The sequence below is a fragment of the Scomber scombrus genome, chromosome 20 (assembly GCF_963691925.1).
Source record: "Scomber scombrus chromosome 20, fScoSco1.1, whole genome shotgun sequence".
Lineage (NCBI taxonomy): Eukaryota > Metazoa > Chordata > Actinopteri > Scombriformes > Scombridae > Scomber > Scomber scombrus.
Window position 1 is genome coordinate 11,926,024 of NC_084989.1, and position 25,461 is coordinate 11,951,484.

General features: G+C 39.7%; 1 protein-coding gene across 1 annotated transcript; it reads left to right on the top strand.

The window, feature by feature from the left end:
- The first annotated feature begins 140 nt into the window (after window positions 1-140).
- On the top strand, window positions 141-25,102 carry mtrr (5-methyltetrahydrofolate-homocysteine methyltransferase reductase). Its single transcript, XM_062441252.1, has 15 exons — window positions 141-185; window positions 1,677-1,821; window positions 2,141-2,294; window positions 2,476-2,593; window positions 2,730-3,246; window positions 3,387-3,500; window positions 3,615-3,771; window positions 3,924-4,012; window positions 5,842-6,022; window positions 9,924-9,966; window positions 11,749-11,929; window positions 12,565-12,683; window positions 18,292-18,384; window positions 22,095-22,295; window positions 23,881-25,102. The coding sequence occupies exons 1-15, from the start codon at window positions 160-162 to the stop codon at window positions 24,023-24,025; spliced, it is 2,283 nt and encodes a 760-aa protein (XP_062297236.1). The 5' UTR covers window positions 141-159; the 3' UTR covers window positions 24,026-25,102.
- The last annotated feature ends 359 nt before the right edge of the window (window positions 25,103-25,461 follow it).

Here is a 25,461-nt window from a genome sequence, read left to right on the forward strand (position 1 = left end):
CCGAAACATCATTGGAATAATTTTATTTTAAATATTAAAGAGTCAAAAGTGGAGAAAGAAAAAAGCTTTGTAATGTGGTTTCTTCCAATCACGTTCAATCTCACGCGGTGTCCTAATCTCGCGTGGATACCGACAGGAGGGAATGGGACTCGGTAGTGTATGAATTTTACAGCGGTCCTGAAAAGGTACAGTCTATTTTTTCTGACAACTTCTGCCTTTTATGACACTTAACTTACATAACTGTGCTGAAGTTTTAACAGGATAGATTAAGTTCGGAAAAGGCAAGAGTAACATTAGATATGGGCCGCCCCGGCTAAGTCTCCTTGCTGTCATAGCTATGTAGCGTTAGTTTTCACTTACTAGCTACAACGTGTAACTTGACTGACTCCATGGGGTCACATTGATTTAGATTTCACTAAATAGATAACATGCTCGAATCCACGTGTACTTGGCGGTAATGTGGGAAACAAATGTATGTTGTCAATGACCAAAACTGACGCAACGTCCGGTGTTTAGGTTTAATGAGTGACCGTGTTAATTAGTGACTTCCAGCCGAATGTGTCAGTGGTTGTCGTGGTGACGGCAGCTGTTGAAAACACGAACATATTAACACATGTCCTCTTAAAACCCCTTTAATTGTTAAAATGGACATGTATTCGTCTGATCCTTTTTTGTTAATTACGTAAATTAAATGGTGTCACCAATAAGAAGCATTCACATTTTTTTCACTTTTCTTTAATTCATTTTTTCAAATGTCTTGTCTAGAGTAGAGGAAACTCTTAGTAATAACACAGTAATATTACAATACAATCAGAACGGGGAGTATTGGGGGAAAAATAAAACAATAGAAATCATAAAAACACAAGCAGAAGCAGATAAAACTACACAATATAAAAAGATGCATAATAGAAAGTACATTAGAAACAAGTGTAACTTAAAAATTAATAAGCAATTTTGCAAACCAACTCTGGAAATATTGTCCACATTTTTTCTCAAGAGATGAAATGTCTTTAAAGCTTTTTGTCTGCAAACAGAATCATAGAATATCTGAAGTGAACATAAAACAAGTCTTTTTTGGAAGAAACATAAGAAGTCTACCATGTGAATATGATGTTTGCCCAAAAGGCACAGCAATTTTATCAAGTTATCAACTTCACTGGTATTAGGCTCTACATTAAAAAATAAGACCACACTTTCTGTAATAGACACAGAGACCTTATGAGTCTCCTAGGACACTTGAGTTCAAAATTTGCTTTGGTGAATTTGGGCATAACAAAAGAGAAAAGGAGTCAACCTCCCTTTTGCAGTAGGAACATAAAAGGGGAACATCAAGTCTAAAATTGTGAATGGGGATAGTGGAAATGCTGAATTTTGTTGCAGTGTCCCACACTGATGGGTCACAATTTAAACAGATGGTGGCCTGGTCAGTTGTGGCAGTTCACCTGTTACCTGTCTAATCTTGCATTATGTAACTTTAAGAAAGCTGAGAAAAACAAAACTTGAACTTCACTTTTTTTATAAGCTATAAGTCATAATTAAATTATAAGTATATTCACCATAAGACTCACACAAGTTCTCTTAACTGCACTACTTTGCCCTGCTTCATCAATTAAAGTAATTATTCTTTGGGATATGTACATTTAGAAATGACTGTGTTGTTTCTCTGGTTTCTTTAGGATGCCCTGTGAAGTGAAGCCTCGGTTGGTGGTTCTGTACGGGTCTCAGAAGGGCCAAGCTCAGTCCATAGCAGAAGGGATAACTGAGGAGGCAGAGGAGCACGGACTGGTGGCTGAGCTCAGCTGCTTGAATCAGAACGAAAAGGTAGCTGTTGCACATTATTATACATCTCTTGTACTACTTGGCTGCCGACACACAAAAACACATGAAATGACATAATCACCAACTACTTTAATAATCAATCAATCATTCTGAGTCATTTTTAAAGAAAACATTTCCAAATTCTCTGGTTTTGGGAAATAGTGATGAACATTTTTGACCCATTTTGACATTTTATGGACAAGCGATTAATTGATCGATCATGAAAAAATCGTTAGTTGCATCACATCAATAGCATCTTAGTGAAAGTGATGTTGCCTGATGGAAATTTACTGTATAATTAATCATTCCATAATAATTCCAGTACAATCTGGAGAGGGAGAATGCCCCAGTGGTCTTTATTGTGTCTACTACTGGAGATGGGGAACCGCCAGACAATACCCTTCAATTTGTGAAGCACATCAAGAAGAAGACCCTCTCCACTGACCACTATAAACACCTTTGCTATGCACTTTTAGGTAAATTTCATTATAAGGGGTCTGAGGTAGCTGCTTTGACAGTTCATCTGTCCAGCTGGGGAGCTGGATTTGCAAAGCATATTTATGTAAATCATTTGAATGCAGAGCACTGCATATTGTTTACTCTCTAAACAGTAGCTGGCTTGAGAAATCTTCATCTGTTGTCATCTGTCTGCTCCAGCTTTAGGAGACACAAATTATGCAAATTTCTGCAACTGTGGGAAGACAATTGAGCGTCGTCTACAGGAACTTGGAGCCAAACAATTTTATGCGACAGGATATGCAGATGATGGTGTAGGGTAAGTAATGCAGAGAAATAAAGTGTAAGCATCCAACTTAAAACATTTGAACTTTAACTTACCCACAAAGCTCTGTTTTTATTTTTATTTCCTCATTGTCACTTTATCGTCTCATGATGTACTTTGTTCTCTCTAGGCTGGAGGTGGTTTTGGACCCCTGGATTGAAGGACTGTGGAAAGCAATCAAAGGAGCCCTATCAAAAATGGCCTCTGATAGGACTGGCCAGTTTAAAGGGGAGGTGGGCGATTCAGCAAAGGAAGCTCCTGATTCATCCGTACCAGATGTCCAGCTAAACCTCCTAAGCCTCACTGACCACCAGAATTGCGAGTCAGCCGGAGCATCTGTGGAATCTGATTCCAAATTTGCATCTGCTGCTTCATCTTCAGTTTCTGCGACACAGACTGCTGTTTCTGATCTCAAGCCAGAATCCCCTGCAGGGAGCCCCGGGTTGGCATCCCAGCCTGGTGGCATCGCCAGTGTTTCTACATCAGCACCGGAGACACAGACTGGGGGTGCTGGAGTTCACCATGTTGCTTTGGCAGCTTCACTGACATGCTCGATGCCCCCACTGTCTGAGTCTTCGCTTAATGTTCCTACTCTGCCTCCTCCCTACCTCGATGTCTCTCTTCAGGAAGTAGACGCTATGGGAGAGGTGAGGGAAGATGTTTCTGCTAAAATCAATATCTGCCAGATATTTCACTTTTTTCTCCTTTTTAAAGATCCTACTGTACAAATTGAGTTATTTCTTTTCCATTTTGCCCACTTATACTGTATATGAATGTTTTCTTTCAGATTACTGGGCCATCAAACAAAGAGGCTCTTCATGAAGTACCCATATCCAGGGCAGCTCAGCTGACCAGAGGAGATTCAGTCAAGACAGCCCTTCTCCTAGAAACGGACATCTATGTAGGCTTGACAAAATTATGTTCTGTTTTTTTTGTATTTTTCTAAACCTGCAACATAATTTCAGACAGACGTAGATGGCAGTTTGAATTTTAGATGCTTCTTTTTCATCCTAAGGCCTACCCGATGATGACCTATCAGCCAGGGGATTCGTTTGATGTTGTCTGCCCAAACAGGACCTCTGAGGTGGAGGACTTGCTCCACAGACTGGGCCTTCAGGATCAGAGGAAACATTGTGTTCATGTTTCTTTATGCAAAGACACCAAGAAAAAAGGTAAATGCACCTGTCAAATATTTTAACATGCGCATAATGTAATATGTCACAACATAGTATCCCTTGTATGTTGATGGCACACTGCATGCTCCCGTTTGCATTTATGTTCCTCTTATGATCATTCTGACATGTTGTTTCCTCCCTGCTTGTAGGTGCCCAAGTGCCATCCCACATCCCCCAGAACATTTCTCTGCTCTACTTGCTCACATGGTGTCTGGAGATCAGAAGTGTTCCTAAGAAGGTATGTCCAAACAAGATTCCACAGCTACTCACTTTATAAATTGAGACATACAACTTGTTGTTTCAGCTTAAAAAGAGGGAAAACATTTTTAAATGTCATCTTTTCTCCAACTAGAGCACACTTTATTCTTGTTGGCAAAGCTTGGAGAAAAAATGTTTTGCATTTCATGAACAAGTGTAATTATATGTTGACAGATTTATTTTTCAATGATTTCCTCACTGAACAGTGACAGAAGTGACAGTGGCTAACTGGTGAATCACTGCGTACCTCCCTTTATTCCTTTTCCTGCTTCTAATTTCCATTGCACAAGTTATTCCTCCACAGCCTAAAACTCTCATCCTGAATTTTTTATTATGCAAGTCAAATTCATTATTTAATAAAAACATTAGTCCAACCAAATTGAAATCCATTAATTTCACTCTTGCTGCAGTGGTAGTTTACTGTTCTTTGCAAACAGTGTGCTGAATGACAAAAGGAGGACAATTAATCAAATGTCAAAATATGGCAGCGGTCTTACGTCTGCTTTATTAAATACAGAAGTCTCAGTATTGTTTAATAATGTTTTAAATAATATGGTACATGACACGATGTTACTTGGATAGACATAAGGGAAATATTACTGCTGATTTCTGCACTGATTATACATCATAAGCAATGTGGTCTAAATCAAATTGATTATGTGTCAGAGAGATATGGCACATCCTAATTGTACCAGTTACCATCTGTTGAGTTTCCTGCTGCGTACAGGGCCTCTTTTCTCCTCAGTTTTATTGAATCTCTGCTAACAAATTGATCGTTACAGGTCAAAATGTTGTGTACAGACTTATAAGGCAGTAGAGTTTTTATTTTACAACACCCGTCTGTGTAATCCAAGCAGTTAATCAGTTTCACTAAAGCATTCACAAGTCCTATAATCTTTTATCTGCACAATCTCAAGGAAAGTGAAATATAGTTATATTTCTTGTAACATATGTATTGGCATTAAATACTCCACATGTCCTTGTTTACTGTTTCTCCTCAGACCAATGTGGGAATCTTATTACTGGAAACATCCAGAGACCCTGACAGTGACAGATGCAATTGTGTGACACTTATTAAAATACTGGTTAAGTGCTGGCTGCATGGGATTTATTGGAAGGTGCAGATCATAATTCTCCCAATACAAGCCTCAAAAACATGCCACTAATCTCTGCATACGTGCACACAAACTGTTATGAATCACTGAAATTATACAGAACACTTGGGCATGACAAATGTTTAGACGTTCTGATTATTCTGTCAAAGTAATTAATGGAGGTAGCATAAAACAAAATCCCTCCAAAAGCTGCTCAGGAGAAGCATTGTAATATTTCTTCATGATCCCTTTTAATTCTGTAGTTGACATCATCCTTTCTAAGAAGAACAACAGCAACTGATGAGATACCAGTTTAACAGCAGCTTGTCTCTTGGAAATGTAATGTATCAATTGATTTTTGATTAATTTGTTAAAGGATTAAAGCTTATTTCTCAGTAGCTTCAAAAGCATTTCAAGACCAAATGGCAATTTTATGAGGGCCGAGAGAGTATTATGTAGTAAATGTGTTAAAATGACTGCTTTTCATAAATGGTCCGGTGTCAAGGTCCAGCACTACAAAGGGTGTAAAGTTTTCATTTATTTGGAACATATACAAAGACTTATATTTTCAATAGCATGTCTGCAGCGTGGCATTGAGACAGTGTCAGAAAATGTATTATAGTTGGAATGGAAAGTTCTATAGTTGGAAACTGGAAAGGTTTAGAACAGCTTCAAACAACTTTATTTTCAATTTCTTCCCTTCTCTCTTTGTCAGGCGTTTCTCCGAGCACTAGTGGAGTATACAAGGGACAGCGTGCAGAAGAGAAGGCTGCAGGAGCTCTGCAGTAAACAAGGCGCTGCAGACTACAACCTGTACGTGAGAGACCAGAGCCTCAACGTATTGGAGCTCCTTGCGGCTTTCCCATCCTGCTTGCCTCCTCTTAGCCTCCTCATAGGTCAGCGCGCCTTCTGTTACTTCAGTCCCTCAGTTGTAAGATCAATAATCCTCAGAGTACTAATAAGTATGTGTAAAGGGTCAAAACTGTCCTTGCAACATGAAAACCACTCTAAAAAACACTTTTTTTAAAAACTTTCACTGTTTTTGTTTTATTCATTCTAGATGTCACGCAGCATTTAGGTGGATCTCATGCTTGGCAATTCCCTCGTAACTACAGAAAAAAGTTTTTAAGTAAATTTATTATAATAGATGCATTTTTAATTAAACGCTGGCTTCCCTGCTGCCTGACACAAACAGGGGAGTTACAGTGATTGACACAAGCTTGGGATTTAGTCTGCACCTGTATAAATCATCAGTGGAATAACTGACTTCAGAAATGTTTATTTCTCTCATAAAAAGACTTCAGGTTATGATAAGTTTGCATTCTGAATTGTTGAAGTTTAGTTCAACAGTTTAGGTTTTTTCTGTCCAGATCATTTCCATCCAGTAGGGGTCGCTGTAGCCTCAGAAAAGCGAGCATCACAAACTTAGTCTCAAGGCTGGTTGTGTTGGAACATTTAATTACACAGAATGGTCAGGCAGTGTACATCAGAGGGCTCCAAAAAGGATCAACACTCATTTCCATGTCTCATTTTGAGGTCCACATAGCTCCAATATGGTTTTTGTGTCACAGTTTCTGTGAACATAATAGCAGTGCTGCACTTGTGAGTCAGGAGATATTTCTCACTGTATTCATTATTTCTCTCTCTGCTAAGACTATTGATAAATAGTTTCTGCTGTCTGCCGGCTATGCCATCCCTCCTTTGACCCTTTAAACCAACTGTTGGTACTGTAGTAAACTATTGTTTTCTCTCAGCTCATTAAGATAACTAGCTGACCATTCAGTGTAGATGTAATAAGCTTTGACTGAAATTTACCAGACAGTGAAATTAGTTGGCTACAGCTTTATATACAAGTAGAGTTGTCCTCTAAAACAGCTGTGTCACAGCTCCTGGCCTATCCCAGTGTCAGTTATTTTTGGCCTACTTGCCAACCGCAGCACCTTTTTTCAGTGGTGAACTGATGCAGAAATTGGCAATCGGGACAATCGTGCCATGGTGAATCATGCATTGCTTGAGGCCCTTCGGGACAACAGCTGTTATGCAGGGGGACAGGAGGCTGTTTACCGGTGAGCCACTGGGACTCACAAGGACGTAAGCGCACAGGGGTCAGCGTAGATCAGAGGTTAATGGTCAACCCTGCGTCACTTTTAAAGTACACCGCATTTTTGCACTGTTCTCGGTTCATTACCCCGACTGAAGGGGAGATGTTTGCTGATCAGAGTTTATGTGGCCATACTCTAACTATCAGAGAGATGTGTCTCAACACAGATGTCTTTGGCCAAGTGCAGGCTGGGTAAAAAAGTAAATGATGGGTATAAATTGAGAAAGATACCTGCTTCCCAGAGTCGGCTCTTTTGTCATATGATCCATTCTTTCATATAGTATGTCAGATGAAAACTTTGTGGTCATAGCCCCAGGGAACTAAATGCTGTCCATGAGCATCTTTTTTCAATTTACTTTACGGCACAGCTCAAATGAAATTATAGCAGGGTGCAGTTTTATTCTTCTTTTTTTTCCCTACTCGACTGTGACCAAACTTAAGTAAAGCGAATGTTTCAGTATCTCAAGAGGTTGGATCTCCCCCCGCTTTCTCCAGAAAAGCTTGAAAGTCAAAATTAAGTTTTCCGGTCAAAGAAAACACACTGCACATCACACATTCCCATTTTATACAGTTAAGATAAAATAAAACGCCATGAAAAACTCTTAAATGGTTTGTAAGAGCATGCACTTGCATGTCCCTTTCTCAGAAGTAACTTGAAATTAGCATTTTTAGGCTATTAAAAGAAGTAAATCTTACTTTGGAGGATTCTTCTTAATGCCTTAATGCTAAAAACCTCTCTAATTTCAAATGCAGCCAAAGAAACTATCCATGTATCTTAAGCAGAATATTTTTTATGTGCAGCCACATTTCTATATCATTCTTTTCCCACTAAACTGGTACTTCTGCATATAAATTGCAGCGCAGGGAGACTTTTCAGATGGAATAGATTATATTGTGCAGTATGATCGATGATACCGTGAACAAGACCAATTGTGAAAACATAGCAGGGACCCCGCGACTGTATTTTAAATAAAACCTTTTTTAAAATACAAAATTTAAGATGTATCCTCAAGCCATTCACTGCAACAAAAAGTCTCGCACTCTGAGGTTTTAAAAGTGATATATCCTTTGTATCTGCCAGCAGTATCATCATAGTGCAGTGATCTGAGATGATGGATTGATCGTCCTCTGTTTCGGACATACGCTGTCATTCTGTGATAGAGAGGCAGCAACTTGAGCACCGTGCAGAAGCGAAGGATTGTGTTAACGTACACGATACACACACCGATGGAAGGATGTGTGTTTCCATGATGGGAAAATGATCTGTTCAAAAAGATTTTGTCCTTTAAGGTGTTACTTACTGCCCCTTTGTTTTGAGAAACTGGGAAAACAATAATGATTTTTTTTAAATCCATTTGTGTTGCAGCGTAGCTGTAATTATTTCTGAAGGTTTTTTTATACAAATGACTTGCTGTAGGTTGTATCTACAGTACAAGCATATTGATTATATCAAAGCAAGGCTATTCTGTAATCTGTGCTCTCCTTGTAAAATGACTTGCCCCACCAATCATTAATAACTTTTGAGCCTTTAAGTCTTCACATTTGAACTTCTTTTTCAGAATATATGGTCGTTTCATTATTTACTTCTTTCACTTTGTGAATAGTCAAAACAAAATTAAACTAATCCTTTATATCATTGAGATGACACCTTGAACAAATCTGGTTTACTTCTTCCAGGCTGTGCAGTTTTAACATTTAGTGGTCAAATACAAGATCTTGACTGGGCACACAAAGATCTTTGCCTCGTAGATAAATAACGACCAACTTAATTCTCTATAAAATATTCATATTTTATCAAACTGAATGTATAAAGTCTTGGTTAAGTCATTATGTTATGTTTTTTATAGCCTGAGACTGTTGATTTTTTCCTGTTAGTATTTGAAAGCAGAACGCTGCAGTGTTTTTGTTCAGAACCTTCTCTCAGAGTCAGTTTTAAGTGTGCCATATATCACCTGTTTCTCAAAGAGATGAAATGGACGTCAAAGTGCCGAGCGGTCTCCCTAACACCCTGAGCTGTTTAGATGTCAGAAGAATCCAGAACGAGAGGGAGAGAGCAGATTTAATCCAGCTGTTTGTCTTTCTAAGCAATTTAGCAGAAAAATGTGTTATTGTAAAGGCCTCGGCTGCTACTTATGCTGTGGATTTACATCTCCAGCTTCATCTATCATTTAGATACCAATAAAATGTAAGGGAGTACATAGCAAGCACAAGTGATCCAACTCTCAATCACTCACTCTTTTTGCCCACACCAAATAATTGATGGTATACACAGCATAGCAAACTGCCTATCTTGTTTCTACGGGGCAAAAAGTTATCTATAACTCCTATAACTTTTCCTGATTTCACTGACACCTCCTCACGAATGCAATGCACTCTGCATATTACCCAAAAGAGGGCACCTTCATGGCTGGCATTGAAATAAGTTCTGCATAAGCAATCTATTTCTTACTAGCTCCACATCTGGACACTTGGGATTCCATAACCCTGAGTTTGTAATTTCATAAATATAGAAGTGTGTCCTAGAAACAAGACAGTAACCTAGGTGGGAGTAACTGAGGATAGATTGGTAGGTAGGACGTCTCAATAGGCTGAGATGACTTTCGCTTATTATGTCTGCTCTCTTTCATGGGTGTGTCTTGTGTAACAAAATCTGAGCAAGACGGCAAGGATGATTGACAGTTGTGCTTGCCTTTCAGAGCATTTGCCGAAACTGCAGCCCCGGCCTTATTCAGCAGCCAGGTAAGGTGACAAAAAAAATAAGAGTGGAGCTTACATTTTATACTGTACAAAACTAGACACAACTGTGTTCTTATTAAAGCATTAGGAATAACAAAGTCTGTCTTAATATTACCATGTGATCATAAAGGCTTAAATCTTCATTATTTCCACTGGTATTTCCTTGCTGCACGATTACTATCGATTAAGAAATTGTACAAAGATGAAGATTTGAATCCTTGGGTGTGGTTTCAGCTTAATCTGAAACATCTGCCATATTTTGGACTGACTAACCCAGTGTGTCAAAACAGTGTTTGCATATGGAAACCGTTTGAAATGACCCTGAAAAATGATCTCCTTTTTTATCTTTATGTAAAAAAACCCAACTATGTGATATTTGACCCCTGTCCATGCGTCATGATATATCACTAAATCCTCCACTTTGTTTATTAGGCACTACTCAACTAGACAACTGGAGTCCGCATGATAAAATACATATTGATCTCACGCTATTAGTGGCTGGGAAATGCATTGCTATCCACTGGAGAGCCACTATTTTGCCAACTCCTTCACAGTGTTGGATTGAGCCTTTCAAATTATCACTTGACAAGGTTTATTTTACAGTAATGTCAAAGGGAAGCTTCAGGAGGAAGGAGGAGGATTTGGCATTTTCTCATGAATTTTGGAGACATTTAGAAACAAACCAGAAAAAAAATAAATCTTAATCTTGATTTATAGACCTTAAAGTAATTAGTTGTGTATGTACAGTATGTGTTCATCTGGTACCTGCCACTTATGGATCTCCTTTGTCAGACTCTGTTGTGGATAATTGTTGATTTTGTTGTTCCCTAACACGCTCAATGTAGGGGGGGTTGGGACTGCACAAATGAGTGGACTGTAAATACTGTGCAGCCTGTAGCCAGTCGTCCTCGGTTTGAATAGGCCTAAATGTTCCTCTTTTTCCTCACTTAGCCTGTCATTGATTTGCTCTTCCTGTTAAACTATTACCCATTAGCTTTGCTTTAAAGCTCCTGTGGAACAGCAACATCTAACACAACGTCAAAACTTCTCAGTGCCTCTCATTAGCCCCTCACTTAGCTGCTTATGTGTGTTTGTGTGTGTGTGTTTGTGTAAGAGAGAGACAGGGAACGGAGCGGAGAGATGGTGGCTGTAGTTTATCAGATGGTGCAGAGACATTAGAGGCCTGCATTATTGATGCTGTGGTCAATAGAGGTCTCCAGTGGCCCACAGGAACTGGAGAGTGAACGATGAGAGTGCATGAGAGCTCTTCAGCCGCCAGTGGAAACTGGCACGGAGAGGACGGAGAGCTAGTTTTATGGAAGCAATACAGACGGAAAGTTATTTTTTCACTTGCAGCTGCATTTTTTTATTTATTTATTTATTTTTTCATGATTTAGCACACTTATCATTCCTGTTCTATGTCCATATTTGTAATTGGTATCACATTAAATTTCTCTGTGTCCTTGTTGCTTTGATCAGGCGTTGTTCAGCTGGATGTTTCTAAAGGTGGTTTGTGTTACTCTTTTGTAGCAGCATTGTTGTCTAGCCTTGACAATTTATCCTCCCTCGTAATGCTTGTGCCTTTCTGTACCCTTCTGTTCTCTTTCCGCCTGTCTCTGTGTTTCACTATTTTCTACTTCATCTCTGTGAATCTCCCTGCACGTCACTGTCTGTCTTCATGCCTCACACACACACACACACGCACACACACGCACACACTCACTGCTGCCTCTTTCTATCCTTCTCTTCCCACATCTCAAACTCTCTACGGCCCCATCTCTATAGCTCCTGTCTTAGGCACCCAGGAAAGCTGCATTTTGTCTTCAATGTGGTAGAGTTCCCAGCATGTACTGGGCGGCCTGCCGGGAGGCGAGGCCTGTGTACCGGTTGGCTGTTTGACCTCATCAATCCTGTCCTGGTTTTTCCTGGGAAGGCTGAATCCTCCAGCAGCCCGGCTCTGCCAAAGGTAATGAGTAGTGCGCTGGAAAGTGGAGATATTTCAGTACAAGGAGCTGAAATGGCTTACAAGCTCACACCAGGATAGAAAAAGTAAATTCCTGTAGCACTTATGGTTAGGCTAAAATCCTGCTACACCTTCCTGTGCCTTCCCTACTTTGTCTTTGTCTTAGTTTGGATTGTTCCAATAAAAATGCCAAGAGAGCCAGACCACCCATTCTCCTTCAAATATTACAGTTCAAGAGGTTCTTGAATAAAAGAGAAGGCAAGTGTAGAACAAAATATCAGAAAATTGTCCAGTGTCTTCAAACAGGGGAACGAAAAGCATTTAGGATTTAACCTGTTTCAACTTAATGTTTCAGCCTTCTCTGGACACTCAATCTTAATGTTTGAGACACTAAAAAAAGAACAAGCTTTGGGCCTGCGTGTGTGTGGTTAATTAAAAAATTAATTTAAATTAAAGCAAGTAAATCCTCTCTACCACAGGCTCTATGGATTTCAGTTGAAGCTCATGAGTTTTCTCATTAGTATGTTTTAAAATATTAAGTAGATCAATTAATAGATTGGTTGGTCCGCAGTGACTTCTCAGCATTGTTGTAATTACTCTCATTATTTTAAATGCTTTCTAATGGCCTCTGACCCTAGATCCATGTGAGTTTGAGACCCAACTGCTTTTTCCGGGCTCCCTCTGACCCGTCGGTGCCCTTCATAATGGTCGGACCGGGCACGGGAGTTGCACCCTTCATTGGCTTCCTCCAGCAAAGGTACAGCAGTTTTTATATAACATTACAATGTTATCATGCACCATAATAAATGATGTAGAGACACATAGCATAGATAGATTCCTCCATCAAGAGCTTAGTTTTGTTGAGTGGAGTTCATATTGTGCGACACTCGATCCAATGCCAACGATATATATGTGTTACAAGAACTAACACTGAAGTAGGTCACTTAAATGTTCATGTCAAGCATCAGCAACACACAGGTTAGGTGCTGATTGGTGCACTCAGTGATGAATATTTACAATGTTTAAGTGATTCTAAGTGCATCACTTGAACATTGTGATCTGCAGAGAAAATTAAATGAAACCCCGCTCAAAGCCGGAAAAAGTCGACTTCATGTACACCTCATAAAGCATAATAAATCTAGCGGCAAGGGCTGTGATCATGTCAGGGATTATTTCAGATGCTTCACTGGTCTCAACTGGAATACAGTAAATTAGGCCCTCTCCGATGCACACATTTATGGCTCGGTCTGTAATGAACAGCCTGGAGTCAAAGCGGCACATGGGGTGTTATTGATTAGGAAGTAAAGAGTCCGGTAGGTGGTGGCTGTGTTGTTGGAACAAATCATTGCTAGAGAGTGCAGATGAGGTGGGTGTGAGGATATTAACTGTTAGCTGAGTATGTTGTAGTTCTCCCCCTGCTCGGTAAAGCATTGCTGTAAGTATAAATCCTAAAGGAGTGTTATCGTTTGGCAAAGAAAACGTGACATTTTGTTTAACTCTCCGTGGTTCTGAATTGACAGCTAAATCAACATTGTAAGAAGATGACCTGTCAGAAAGACTTATCATGACAGAAGAGCCTCTACCCAGGCTGATGCCCGTCTGTTGAACTGGGCCCACAGCCACCATGAGTTGTCAGAAAGCGGCGTAAGCCTTTTCAGCCTGACTGACATGTCTAACTCTTGGGTGGCTTTGTATAAATGAGGTTGTGCCCCAGTCAACTCCAATTGTCTCTAAATCCTCTGGACGGCCGCTCTGTTGTGGTGGGTGGCAGGGCGGTGATTGCATTGAGAGGTGATGCAGCACTGGCCGAAGCGATGGCGGATTATTCTGCAGCGGGCTCGGAGAAGGATGAGTGGTCATCTGGGATGAGACGTGTGTAGTGCCTTTGGGATGCAGGAGCACTGAAGATTGCGCAGGTTATAGCACTGACCTGGTCACACCACTCGTAGACAGACGCCTCTTCTTAATGATCAAGGCTGGGCCAGAGGGACACAGCTCTGTTGTGTGGCAGTGAAATGAGTATATCAGTCTTTGATTCTTACAGTGGTGCCCAAACATTTCTCTCTAAAATCTAATATATTATAAACACAGTTCCTGCGAATCCTTAAAAAAAGTCATAAATAAGATTTTCAGTATTTAAGGTTATAAAATGTCTTAAAAAGTCTTATTTTTAATTATGATAGATCTTTAATTTTGAGGTGATGTCTGTTTGTATCAGAAATATCTCTTCACAGGATTCACTTATTAAAATATGGTTTAGTCTTCAGTTTTTCAACTTCTTTTGTTTCTTTTACTGGTAATTTTTTGATGGGTTCTCCACAAACCACCTGCTCTCACAAAGGTAACAGGATTAAAGAAGTGCACAAAATAGTTAGATGATGCTCAGCTGAAGACAGCTGGTCAGGCGGGGGTTCAGAGAACACACCTCTATTATTTCTAATAGTTTCTTGAATCGCGATAATAATGTTTTAGTGCAGAACCACAGCAGCCAACATGAAGGAGAGGAGCAGACTTTAATTTGGTGACTGCTTAGCTGGTGTTTATAGATTTAATGGACTGTTAAAGTGGATGAAAGTTAGATATACTGTAGAACTTCTGAGTGAGTGTGTCTTAATGGGGGAAATTAATCCTAACCTGCTCCGTGAGAGTGAGACGGATCCCTATTTTTTCACACAATGTTGTCAAATGAATAATTCCAAGCAAATTGTAATTAAAATTAAAAGTTTGAATGAAAACGCTTTTTTTAACACAGAGTTTTATTTAATATGATTTGAAGTATAACAGTGGGATACATTTCATTGTATTTACCATTTATTTGATTACTTTTCGTTATAAGGAGACACAAAAAATATCCAGAAAAAATATCCCTATTAATATTGTCAAGTTGATTTCAAAAATAAAGCTCAGCCCTAATGTGTAATCATTTTGCTGGGGAAAGGATATTAAATTTTCTCTGTGGAAGTCTTCAAAAGGTCTTAAAAAGCATGAAATTTCATTTCAAAAAATGTGTAGCAACCCTGAAAATTCACATTCAAGTGTTTTATTAATGATTTGTCCTTGCAGACCTGCTTGTCGGAGCAAGAAAAAAACATTCAGACCTTGATTGATTCAGGGAGGCTTTGTTTCATAATACAGCAACCTAAACCCTTCCCCCCCCCCCAAAAAACAGCTTTCATTAAATTTCAAGTATTCTTCCTTTTTCTTCCAAGAGGCTCTTCACTTCCCTGTTAGAGAATAAACTTGTATGAACTGATTCCTCAGCTCTATTTTCTCCTCAGCCAATTCGTCCCTTTCCTTCTCCCTCTCTGTATCTCTCATCCTCTCCCCTGCCAGCTGCGTATTGTGCTGTAGGATTGTATAAACCTGTCATGGCGCGCGGCATCGCACAGAATCCAACTTGAGATTCCAAACAAAGCCACGGCGGCTGACGCTGCACTCTGATAGGAGATAACAATCGCCAGTTTGTCAACGGGGCGCCGTATCAGCCTCGAGGCCCGAGAAGGGTCCTGTTAGCAACACAACAACACGGGGACACTTCGATCTTCCTACTTCCACCCCCACTGTTAATCGATGGCTGTTTTCAAAAGTACTTTGTTTGAGGTTGTGGCGCTGGTAACAAGTAGAAGAATAGTCTCTAAAGGTCACACGCTCATACGGTGGTACCAGAAGATTTTAATTAGACCCTCCAGTTGTCTGGTATTGATTACTGTGGTTTTGCGTGGAAGGATTTTATGGAGAATGTGATTTTCAATGTCTGTTTAGCTCCAAGCAGAGACAGTTAAACAAATATTGTATTTTAACTGAGTGGTTAGCCTTAATCTCCTTTACAGGATTCCCTTTTGGAAAAAAAAAATCAGTTTGCACAGTTTAATACTTAAGTATGCCAGTAGGCATACTCAGCCCATTCAGCACAACTCATGTTAAAGTTTGTGTGAACAAATATTGAGCTTCCATTTATCAGTCTAACCAGACAGCTGATTACAATTAGCTAAAGCGTCTTGCTTCTCAGCATTGTCTTGTATTATGAAAACATTTTGAGTTCAGCATGTTCACTGTATATGGGTGTAATATTACAATGTAATTTCAGTGATTAAGCCTCAAGCTGCTGTTGTATTTTGCATTTTTTGCCCTTGCTGTATTTTTATACCTAAAACAACAACAACAACCACTCACACTGAGCTGCAAAGAATCTGGATGAAAGGTACGAGATAATTGTGATGTTTACCAAGTCTTCACCTCAGCTTCCCTTGTCGTTTTCCCCTCCTGCTGATCATGTGAATGGTGCTGAAAGGCAACCGCTTCTGATTTCAACCCCAAATGGAGTGCTCTGTAGATGCTGCCTTTCCCCTTGGGATTGTATTGCAGGCTGTTATAGTGTGTGGGTATGTGATGTGATGTGATTTGTATTCAGGGAAAGGCGCTGGTGTGGTCTACTCAGAATGGAATCCAGGTTTTTCATATTGGTATTGATCCCTTTAGGGCAAGCAGCGAGAGGAGAGAGAGACGAGCCCACTAAAATGAGTTTACTTGAGGCTGTTTGCAGATCAGAAGAATCTCGTCCAGGATGCTAATGGACGGGATCTGAGCTTTCAGATCAAGTCAGCCAAACAGCTCTGTTGCTCTGCCCTATTCACAGACCCGAAGTTCAAACATACTCCTTCTCCAAAGCGTTTTTTATTAACCGGTCAACTTCTCATTTCATTAATGAGGGCAATGCTTTGTTGAAAGTATTCACAATCTGACTTTTTCATCGATTTTGTTTTTTTTCCACTGGCTAATTAGCGTAGAACTGCAACTGAGGATTATTGTCATTATTGATGGATCTGTACATTTTCACTTCTTTTGTCAACAGAAAATCAGAAAATTGACATAAAAAAGTCAGTCTCAAGTTCAAGGTGACACCAGGGCAAAACCGTAAAAAGATAATATGTTGGCAGATTAATTAAGGCTGCAAATAGCGATTATTTTCATTATCGATTAATCTGTTGATTTTCTCAATAAATCGATTAGTCCTTTTGTCTAGAAAATGTCAGAAAATGGTAAAAAAAAAAATCATAGTTTCCCAACGGCCAAATTGATGTCCTAAAAATGTATTTTTTTTGTCCATGGAAGTCAGCAACACAAAGATAGTCAGTTCTGGAATCAGAGAATTTTCTTCTTAAAAAATTAAATCACTGACTCACAACAATTAATCGATTATCAAAATAATAATACAGGTTGGCAAGTAATCAATAAATAGACCAATCATTGCAGCTGTACAGCTAATGCACACGTTGCAGAAGCTTAAACCTCCACCTTTCATTATTTTTGAAAAACCCTTGCCAACCTGAAAACTGAATGCTGTGTTAATGCGAAAGCAATTTTGTCTGTTTAGTGTTCCCACAATTTAATTAAACCGCAGTCCCACTCCAGATCGACTGACATAATCAATGATTCATATTGTTGGTGAATCATTTTCTCTCAATCAACGTAATTATTCAATTAGCTGACTAATTATTTCAGCACTAAATGAGCAGATTTGCACTTGATTTTTATGCACCATGCAACTCCATCAAGCTAAAGAGTCGACTGCCATTTTCATTTTGTGGCTCGTAGAAAAAACACAAAGCATGATTCAGTTTGCTGGTGAATAGTAAAAGATAGGGCTTAGGGGAAGCGGCACCTTATCCTCAGAGTGCAGCAGAGCAGCACAAAGGGCCCAGTCTCAATGCCTCTGTAGTATTCCTTTGCACCTCGTCGTGGTTGGTGACTTCAACACCCCCCTCTCTTTTCTCACCCCCCCCCCCCCCCCCCCCCTCTGTCTTCCCCCCTCCCACCAGACGGGGGCAACACATAATGACCGGCTCTAGAGAGCCAGCTGACTTGATGGCATCATGAAAGGTTGGGGGCCAACTGTTGTTATCTCAGAGAGAGCTGTCACCTTTGCAGCAGGTGTGCGGCAAAGATACCGGCATCCTCAGAGCTGCTTTGTGCCGCTGCGTTGCCGCTGCCTGCAAAGGATTCTGGGAGCTTTGCCAAACTCCCAAACCACAAGAGGAATCACTTTAGCAGTGTTTTTTTTTTTTTGGACACGCACACACACACTAAGCCACAGTTTCATTTTCCGTAACTGTTTATACTGATGGGATCTATCCTTCTGTTATGCTGAAATGCAATAATACACATAATGTCCTCGCTGCAGCACGCACAGCCGTTTCCGTGCATTAGGCAATTGTGGCGCTCAGTGTACTGTCATTGCAGACAGTACTTAATGGTGTCACTACTCTTCTTTAACCTCTGCTGCGAGGAAGGACGCCCTCTCCTCCATCTGGCCTGGTCGTCTGTTGGTATTGATTGACCGCTAACATCCGTTGTTTGACTTTCAGAGAGAAGGAGAGGCAGGAGAACCCGGAGGCGGTATTTGGCGAGACCTGGCTGTTCTTTGGATGTCGCCACAGAGACAGAGACTACCTGTTCAGGTAAACTTGGTTTCTCTTTTCAGTCTTTGTTCATTCACGGCTACATAAATATAGTATACCTACATACGTATGTACATACTCATCTTAACCTTTCCCTTTCACCTCCACACAGAGCATTCAGTGTATTAAAATCCATCACTTGCATAATGCACATCTCTGCTTGTACACATGGTGTTGGTGTTCCTTTTCAATTCAGTATTAATACGGATACAGTATTAAACATCGATTGTGCTGTAGGATGTATGTTATGTTTGGTAGGAATAACACATTTTAAGCTACTGTATTTTCGCCAAGGCCACATTTCTACTGTGAGAGGAATGGATAAGAATACAAGTGTTGTGTTGTATTGGCAGTTAATGTGGAGGTCACATATTAATGGGTTCTTATAGATGTTTCTGTTTCCAAGTTAGTAAAATATCCAGATTTCTTAAAATCATTAAGGTAACGAATCTCTCATCAAATCTTGCTCTTTTTTTTTTATTAGCAAGGAATAATACTCAAAACATTCAGGTGGCCATTTAGCTTTATATCAAATATGGAATGTTAAAACTCCATCAATAGATTCTTTTTATTTGAAGTACAAAATAAGTTGATTGACGGGACATAATAAATATTTTTAAGTCGACAGTGGAATGCTGATGTGTAATATCAAAGGAGTTGATTGTAGTGATGTACCCACAGAGAATTATCATCCGACTCTGTCTTCAGTCCTCAGCTCTGTGGAGCATTTTACTTTTACTTTCAGCTCATGGTTTTGGTTTTACAGCTCACAAAGTCTCACCACAGTATGTCTTGTTTTTAACGCTGCTGGTTTCAATAAAAAAGCTCTCGATAAACGTTTTGTATGCTACCTGCCCAGCAGATGGAACAAAGTTAACAACTAGCTGGTGAACATGGTGGAGTATTTAGCAGCTATATGGACATATATTTAACTCTGGAGTTTGTTGACAACAAAACAGAACACAAAGGATAATGATTATTGGACACTTCAGCAACTCTTTGTTAACAAACCCGCCTTATCAACGTAAAAGTAGCCCCCAAGTAGCCTAAAATAGATATTATTATATCTATATATTGCACATTTAAAGGTTTAGTTCTCAAATTGCATGTATGACTTTTATTGCTTAAAGTTGTTAAAAGCTAAACTGAAATGAATGAAAGATTCAGGCTTGATAAGCCGATTATGCTACTGTACTCATATTAAATAAAATGTTACTGAACCACATATCTACTGTTAATTAGCAGTAGTGTTTTTGGTGTGGTGCACACGGCTGAACTGTAGGACGGGTGTGGTTTCTGTCTAGGATAGAAACATATTACTGTTATTATTGTCCAGTGACATAATCTTCATGATAATAAGAGTTTTATTAATAATAATCTGCCATGCCGTGTGAAATTTGGACTCTAAGTAACATGTTTTCTACCTGGATATTTTATCAGGGGTCTGTGTTTTTGTGAAACTGTGAAAAAACATATTAGAGACACATTTAATTTGGCTTTGACTTCTTGTGTTATTAAAGCATTGCAAACTGGCAGCTCACTGCAAGTAAATCATTGTTCTGGCCCGTTTCTTTTGATTTTACTCTCTCCTGACGACATACTAATTGATCGGTTCCTAGTATGAGCGGCGAGCATGTACTCCATTCTGGTGCACTGATCGAGTTCTCTTGCCGGATTAAATAGTGTGAATTGATTAGCATCCTTAATCACACAAGAATAAATCACAGAGGATGTTGTTTGTTCCTCTTTGTTTCCTCTATCCCTTAGTTAAATACCAACTCACAGCCAGGTAGTAGGCTGTGTTTGTTCACAGTGTGGGCTTCTCTGATGAACACCCCCACAGTGTTGACCAAAGCGATTAGTCTGTGTTTTATGAGCCACCCGTGAAGAGCTCTACTCAATTTAAATAGGTTACCAGAATGAAAAAACATACCTGCAGTTGAATTGCTTGCCTGCATTCATCTCTGTTGGATTTCTTTTAAAGTCAGTGCAATTTGATGTCTGGCATTTTCTTGGAATGCAGAAAACCACCAGTATAGTTTCTAGCATTTTTTATGTCTCAGGTTTTTAAAGAAAAGTTCCGCTTTAAGTCATAAGTAAGGGGTGTAATTTGAAGTTGACCTTGTATAAATATACCATGAATGTTTATGCTTATAAACATTACAAAATGTCAGGTTTATGATGTGATCCATGGTCCAATCTTGTTCTGAGTTTTCCACCAGGGGAAAAAAACAAGGCTTGCGATGAACCTCAATCAGCCGCAGCACTTAACATCCCTGTGAGAGGTTGATGCCAATCTGGCTGCCTGTCACATCAAACCAGACACCCAGACATCCAGTCCTCCCCTCTCCCCTCCTTTGCACTTATCCTTTTCCCCTCCCTGCGATTTCTCAGCCTCTTTATGGCATGTAATTTCATGCTGTAAGGAAAACAGGACTGGAAGCCCTGCTGGGCTCACGTTAGGGTCCGGGATATTGCCACAGGCTGTTATGTGTATAAACACACTGAGGAGCCTGGCAGGTTTTGGCTCTGTCTCTCGACTTTTGTCGGTACCAAGAAGTTAACTGTCTCTTCTCATCTGCCAGTTTCTGCTCACATGGTTATTTGTCTATGATGATTTATATTCATGCAAACATTCAGTCAAACAAATGAGACTCAGTCATCCCTCTTCTTCCTATTCATGTTGGTGCTCTTATGTACAGACAAACTTCATTTTACCACATCTTGCTCAAAAAAAATTCTTGTAATGACTCAAAGGTGAGGTTGTAAACATTGCACGAGAAGCAACAATTCTGGACATTTCACACAAAACTAAGACAACACTACTCATCCCTCCCTACAGTATTGACACTGTGGTGTACTTGTTAGTAAAAATGTCTTCTCTTAGTCTAGGGGTTACTGCAAAAACACACACCCCTGAGGCGAAGACCTTCACCCATGATCTCGGAGCAGCGGCTTGTTATGAGTGTGTGTGCGGTCATGGCTGTGCGTGTGTTTCTACTCATTCCGACTGCTTAACTTTAAACAAGATGTTGTGAGCAATAGTAAAAGTTACTCCCTTACCACCTTCCTCCTTCCTGGCCTTTCAATAGCACCCCAGGCCCTGTAAAAAACACTGAGGCAGAAGAAAGAATAGTTGGTAAGCAAACCACCGACAGGGAGCAAGGTTACACCCAACTGCAAGGCAGGGAGGATTGATTGTAAAAAAGACGCTTAGAACAGTGACTCGACTTTGTTTATGAAATCCATATTTTTGTTTACACTACTCTTGTTAAACAAGACAAATTGGCTGTTTGGCAGAGTTTTGCATAGACCTTTTGCATATCAGTGTTCTGTTTTATCAAGTTTGACAGATTTTTAGTTTTTAGGAAATGTTCTGGGGTTCCGGGGGCTTAAGGGAGTGCTACATGTGGAAGGATAAACAGCCCATATGAAAACCATGTTTAATACCTGACATTATTAAGCCAGCAGTTTCTACTTTTATTTCCCAACAATAATAAAAATGTATTATTGTATTTCTCCCACATAACCAAGGAAGGAAGGATGACATCCCACAAATTTGGTCGAAAACAGCAGCATTGTTAATATCTTTAGAAAGAGGTCTCACCAGGAACAACCTGTCCAAGATAACAGTAATTACTTTTGATGTAGGTGTGTAGTTTGACTAAAAAATTTGGATGTGTCTCTGCATACGTATTTCCATTTCCTAGAGAGGAGCTGGAGGGCTTTGTGTCCAGCAGTACCCTGAGTCACCTCAAGGTGTGTTTCTCCAGAGATGACCAGGAGGAGGAGGCGGAGGAGACCGCTGCCCCAGCAGGACGGGCCAGATATGTTCAGCACAACCTGCTATGTAACAGCCCGCAAATTACCAACATCCTGCTCAAACAGAACGGTCGCCTCTATGTTTGTGGGTAAGACTGACTGCCATAATGATAATAATTCAGCTGTTTCTCCACTTTGCCTATCCTTACATACCTGCTCTATTTTTGTCACGTCAACTTGTGTCACTGAAACCTGGAATTTACTTAAATAAACCTAAGTAAATCTGTATAGATGGCTTTATTTTTTCACAACTGACAGAAAATCAATATATAATCATACATTTCAGGTGTTCAATTTTTAAACCTTTGTTTAACCACAAAGTCTATTGAGATGATCACCTTTTTTACAAGACAGACCTGTCCAAAATGGCTTTGCAGAATACATAGCACATGACACAATAATGTAGGACTTAGGAGAAAATACACCATACAGCTCAGAAATTAAGTATTTGGACAGGTACACCTTTTTTGTACCTCAGGCTCTGTGCTTCAGCACATTCAATTTGATATAAATAATGTATACTACAGGTGCCAAGTCCCAGCTTCAATTTGAGAAAGTTTACGTCAATATGGAAAGAACAGTGTGGGAGATATTGATGTAGAAATACTCAAATAAAAGCTGAGACTTGGCACTTTAATGTACCATCCATTGTTTTATTTATAATTGAATGCAATGAAGCACAGAGCCTGAAGAACAAAAATGTGTAACTGTCTAAATCATTAACTTCTGGACTGTATAAATAACAGTAAAGGCATACTTACTATTCTTCACAACAATGTACAAATATAGGTGATAAACATATATGACCTGAAAATCTAATCTCTATTTCTGTTAATATAGTTATGATTATATAAACAAACATTTTATAGGTTATTTTAGGGTCTGGTCTCTTTTGAGCAGTAAAGTCTCACTAAGAGACAGAAAGAGAGTTTGAGTGGTTGAGGACAGACTGTTTGTTATCCTTCCAGCTTTTCTTTCCACCACATTGAGACACTATTTGACGCAACCGAGCTGTATCCTGAAGCTGCCAGGTGCAGTTGCTGTGTTCTCCTAGTGTCAAGATCGAGTCACTGATGAAAAGTTAACAGTAGGTGCTGAAGTGCTAAAGTGGACACGTTATAGAGTGAGAAGACCTTCATTCTTCTTTTTGAAGCAACACAACAATTCTCAAACACCTAGGGTACTGCTGCTGCCCACACAGTGATGCAACATCTTGTACAGTTTGTAGCATCTATAGTGCATACATACTCCCTTTTTTCCCTTCTCCCACATCCCAGCATATCGTTTCTGTCAGTACAAAGACGAGACGAAGCAAAACACACATAGGCATAGACCTTGTCAGTGTCACAGTCTTTGTCAGGCTGCTTAACTTACCTCAGAGTGAATGACGTCTGAAACATCCGAACTGCACGAATTGTTTAGAGTCAAAAAAAAAGAAAAATCACTTTGGGTCCACAGGATGATGAATCTCCCTCCAATATGCTGCAACAGCAAGATAGAGATTTCAGCAATTTCCTTCCAGGATGTAGTCCAGGACCGGGAGCACCTGCTGGTTTTACAAAATATTAGTCTGCCACAGCACTCAGACACATATCTCACACTGTCTGAAAAACATGTCTTACGATTACATTGCTGTTTTTATTGATACATTTGCACTATTTCTGCCTTCTCCAGGGATGCTAAGAACATGGCTAAGGATGTGAACGACACCCTGATAGAGATGATCAAAACAGAGCTTCAGGTGGACCAACTGGAGGCCATGAAAGCACTGGCAGGGCTGAGAGAGGAGAAACGCTACTTACAGGACATCTGGGGCTGACAGTGGATGAGGAGATAAGGGTATTTTGCAGCATCCGCTGGGCTTTTCTACACCTTCAAAAAAAAAAATCAGCATGCTCAGCTGTAACCTCTAGAACCATAAAAATTGTGGATGCTGAAGCCCGGAGGTATTTTACACCACCCGACGCTACCAAGATGGAATATACCATGCTGACCCGGGGATATCGGTTCTCTACATCATTTTGGGCTTTGCTGTTTGAACAGAAATGACCTTGGTCGGGGCAATAGTGCTGGAGATTGGTCCTGCAGTGTGAAAATGCTTTTAGTGTTGACAAGCTCTCTCTGTTCATCCTGTCTTGGGAAAAGCCATTTACTTTCAGCGGCTGTGATGAAGTGATTTTGATGAGAAGGAAAGTGGGATATCGCTCCAACCTAGATGAAAACAGCACAGCAATCTGTACTTCTTTAACAACACATGCACAGTAAATTGTTTATTGTCATACAGGGAAAAACAAGAAATCATTTTTTAATGAGTTAGTTTTGTTTTGGAACCTGCCAAACCAGCCCACTGCCAGCCTAGTGTACCACAGATGCAAATTACCTCTGTAGTCCTAATTGGTAGAAATTCTTTCATTTTTCAAATTAATGGTGTAAAAATGTGTTTCAATTCCAAAATAAGTTGGTGTGATTGCTGTTGCTCCAGTATTATGTTGTGTACATCTAAAGTTATTATTCTCATATTGTCATCCAAAACACTGTGGATATACTTAACCTTTTTATCATATTTTGGTAATCAGGTTTTAATGCATGTGATTATAAAAAAAAAGAAAGAAGCTAAATTAAATTTTTTATAAATGAAACCCATAAAGATGAGGACACTCATGAGTAATTCATCATGATACTGTGTAAACTTCTATGTACAGAGGGCGTGAATCTCAATGATAATGTACCGCTCTGGCCAGAGCAATTTATCTAACTTTGTTTGTGTCTGTCTGCCCCCACATACCCAGCAGTACGCCATTTTGGAGACGCTGAACTCAGGTGAACCAAGCTAAAATCTCACAAACGGTGGTTAAAACAGACACAACTGTGCCTTGGGTGATCAGGAATTAAAATACATTTCTGACTGAACTGTTGTCATCTACTGTTTTTTCTTTTGTTATGTTTTTCCTTTTAGTGTGCAGACATACAGGTGTGTTTATTTCAGATGACCTTATACAAAGTTTTATAGTGTGTGGGTGTGCAACTTGGGGGGAGGGAAGTTTTCTTGGCATGTTAGAGACGCAGTGGAAATTATTTGTGAGATAATCAAGTCTCAATGATTGACAATGATGGGTTTTTATTTAAATTTAGAGATAATTTGATTGTTCAAGGTGACTTTGGTCAGAAGACGAAGGCGTAGTCTGCTAATTGAAGGCTTTTTCGCAATGGGCTTCTTAGCGCAGCACAGAGCCCCAGAGAGAGGCTTCTCAGAAT

What these genes read in the sequence shown, in the direction of transcription:
- mtrr (XM_062441252.1), top strand. Translation starts at nt 160, where the DNA reads ATGAATTTTACAGCGGTCCTGAAAAG. An exon ending in GCTTGAATCAGAACGAAAAG is followed by an intron (nt 1,822 to 2,140) that starts GTAGCTGTTGCA and finishes TAATAATTCCAG; the next exon opens with TACAATCTGGAGAGGGAGAA. An exon ending in TCAGAAGTGTTCCTAAGAAG is followed by an intron (nt 4,013 to 5,841) that starts GTATGTCCAAAC and finishes TCTCTTTGTCAG; the next exon opens with GCGTTTCTCCGAGCACTAGT.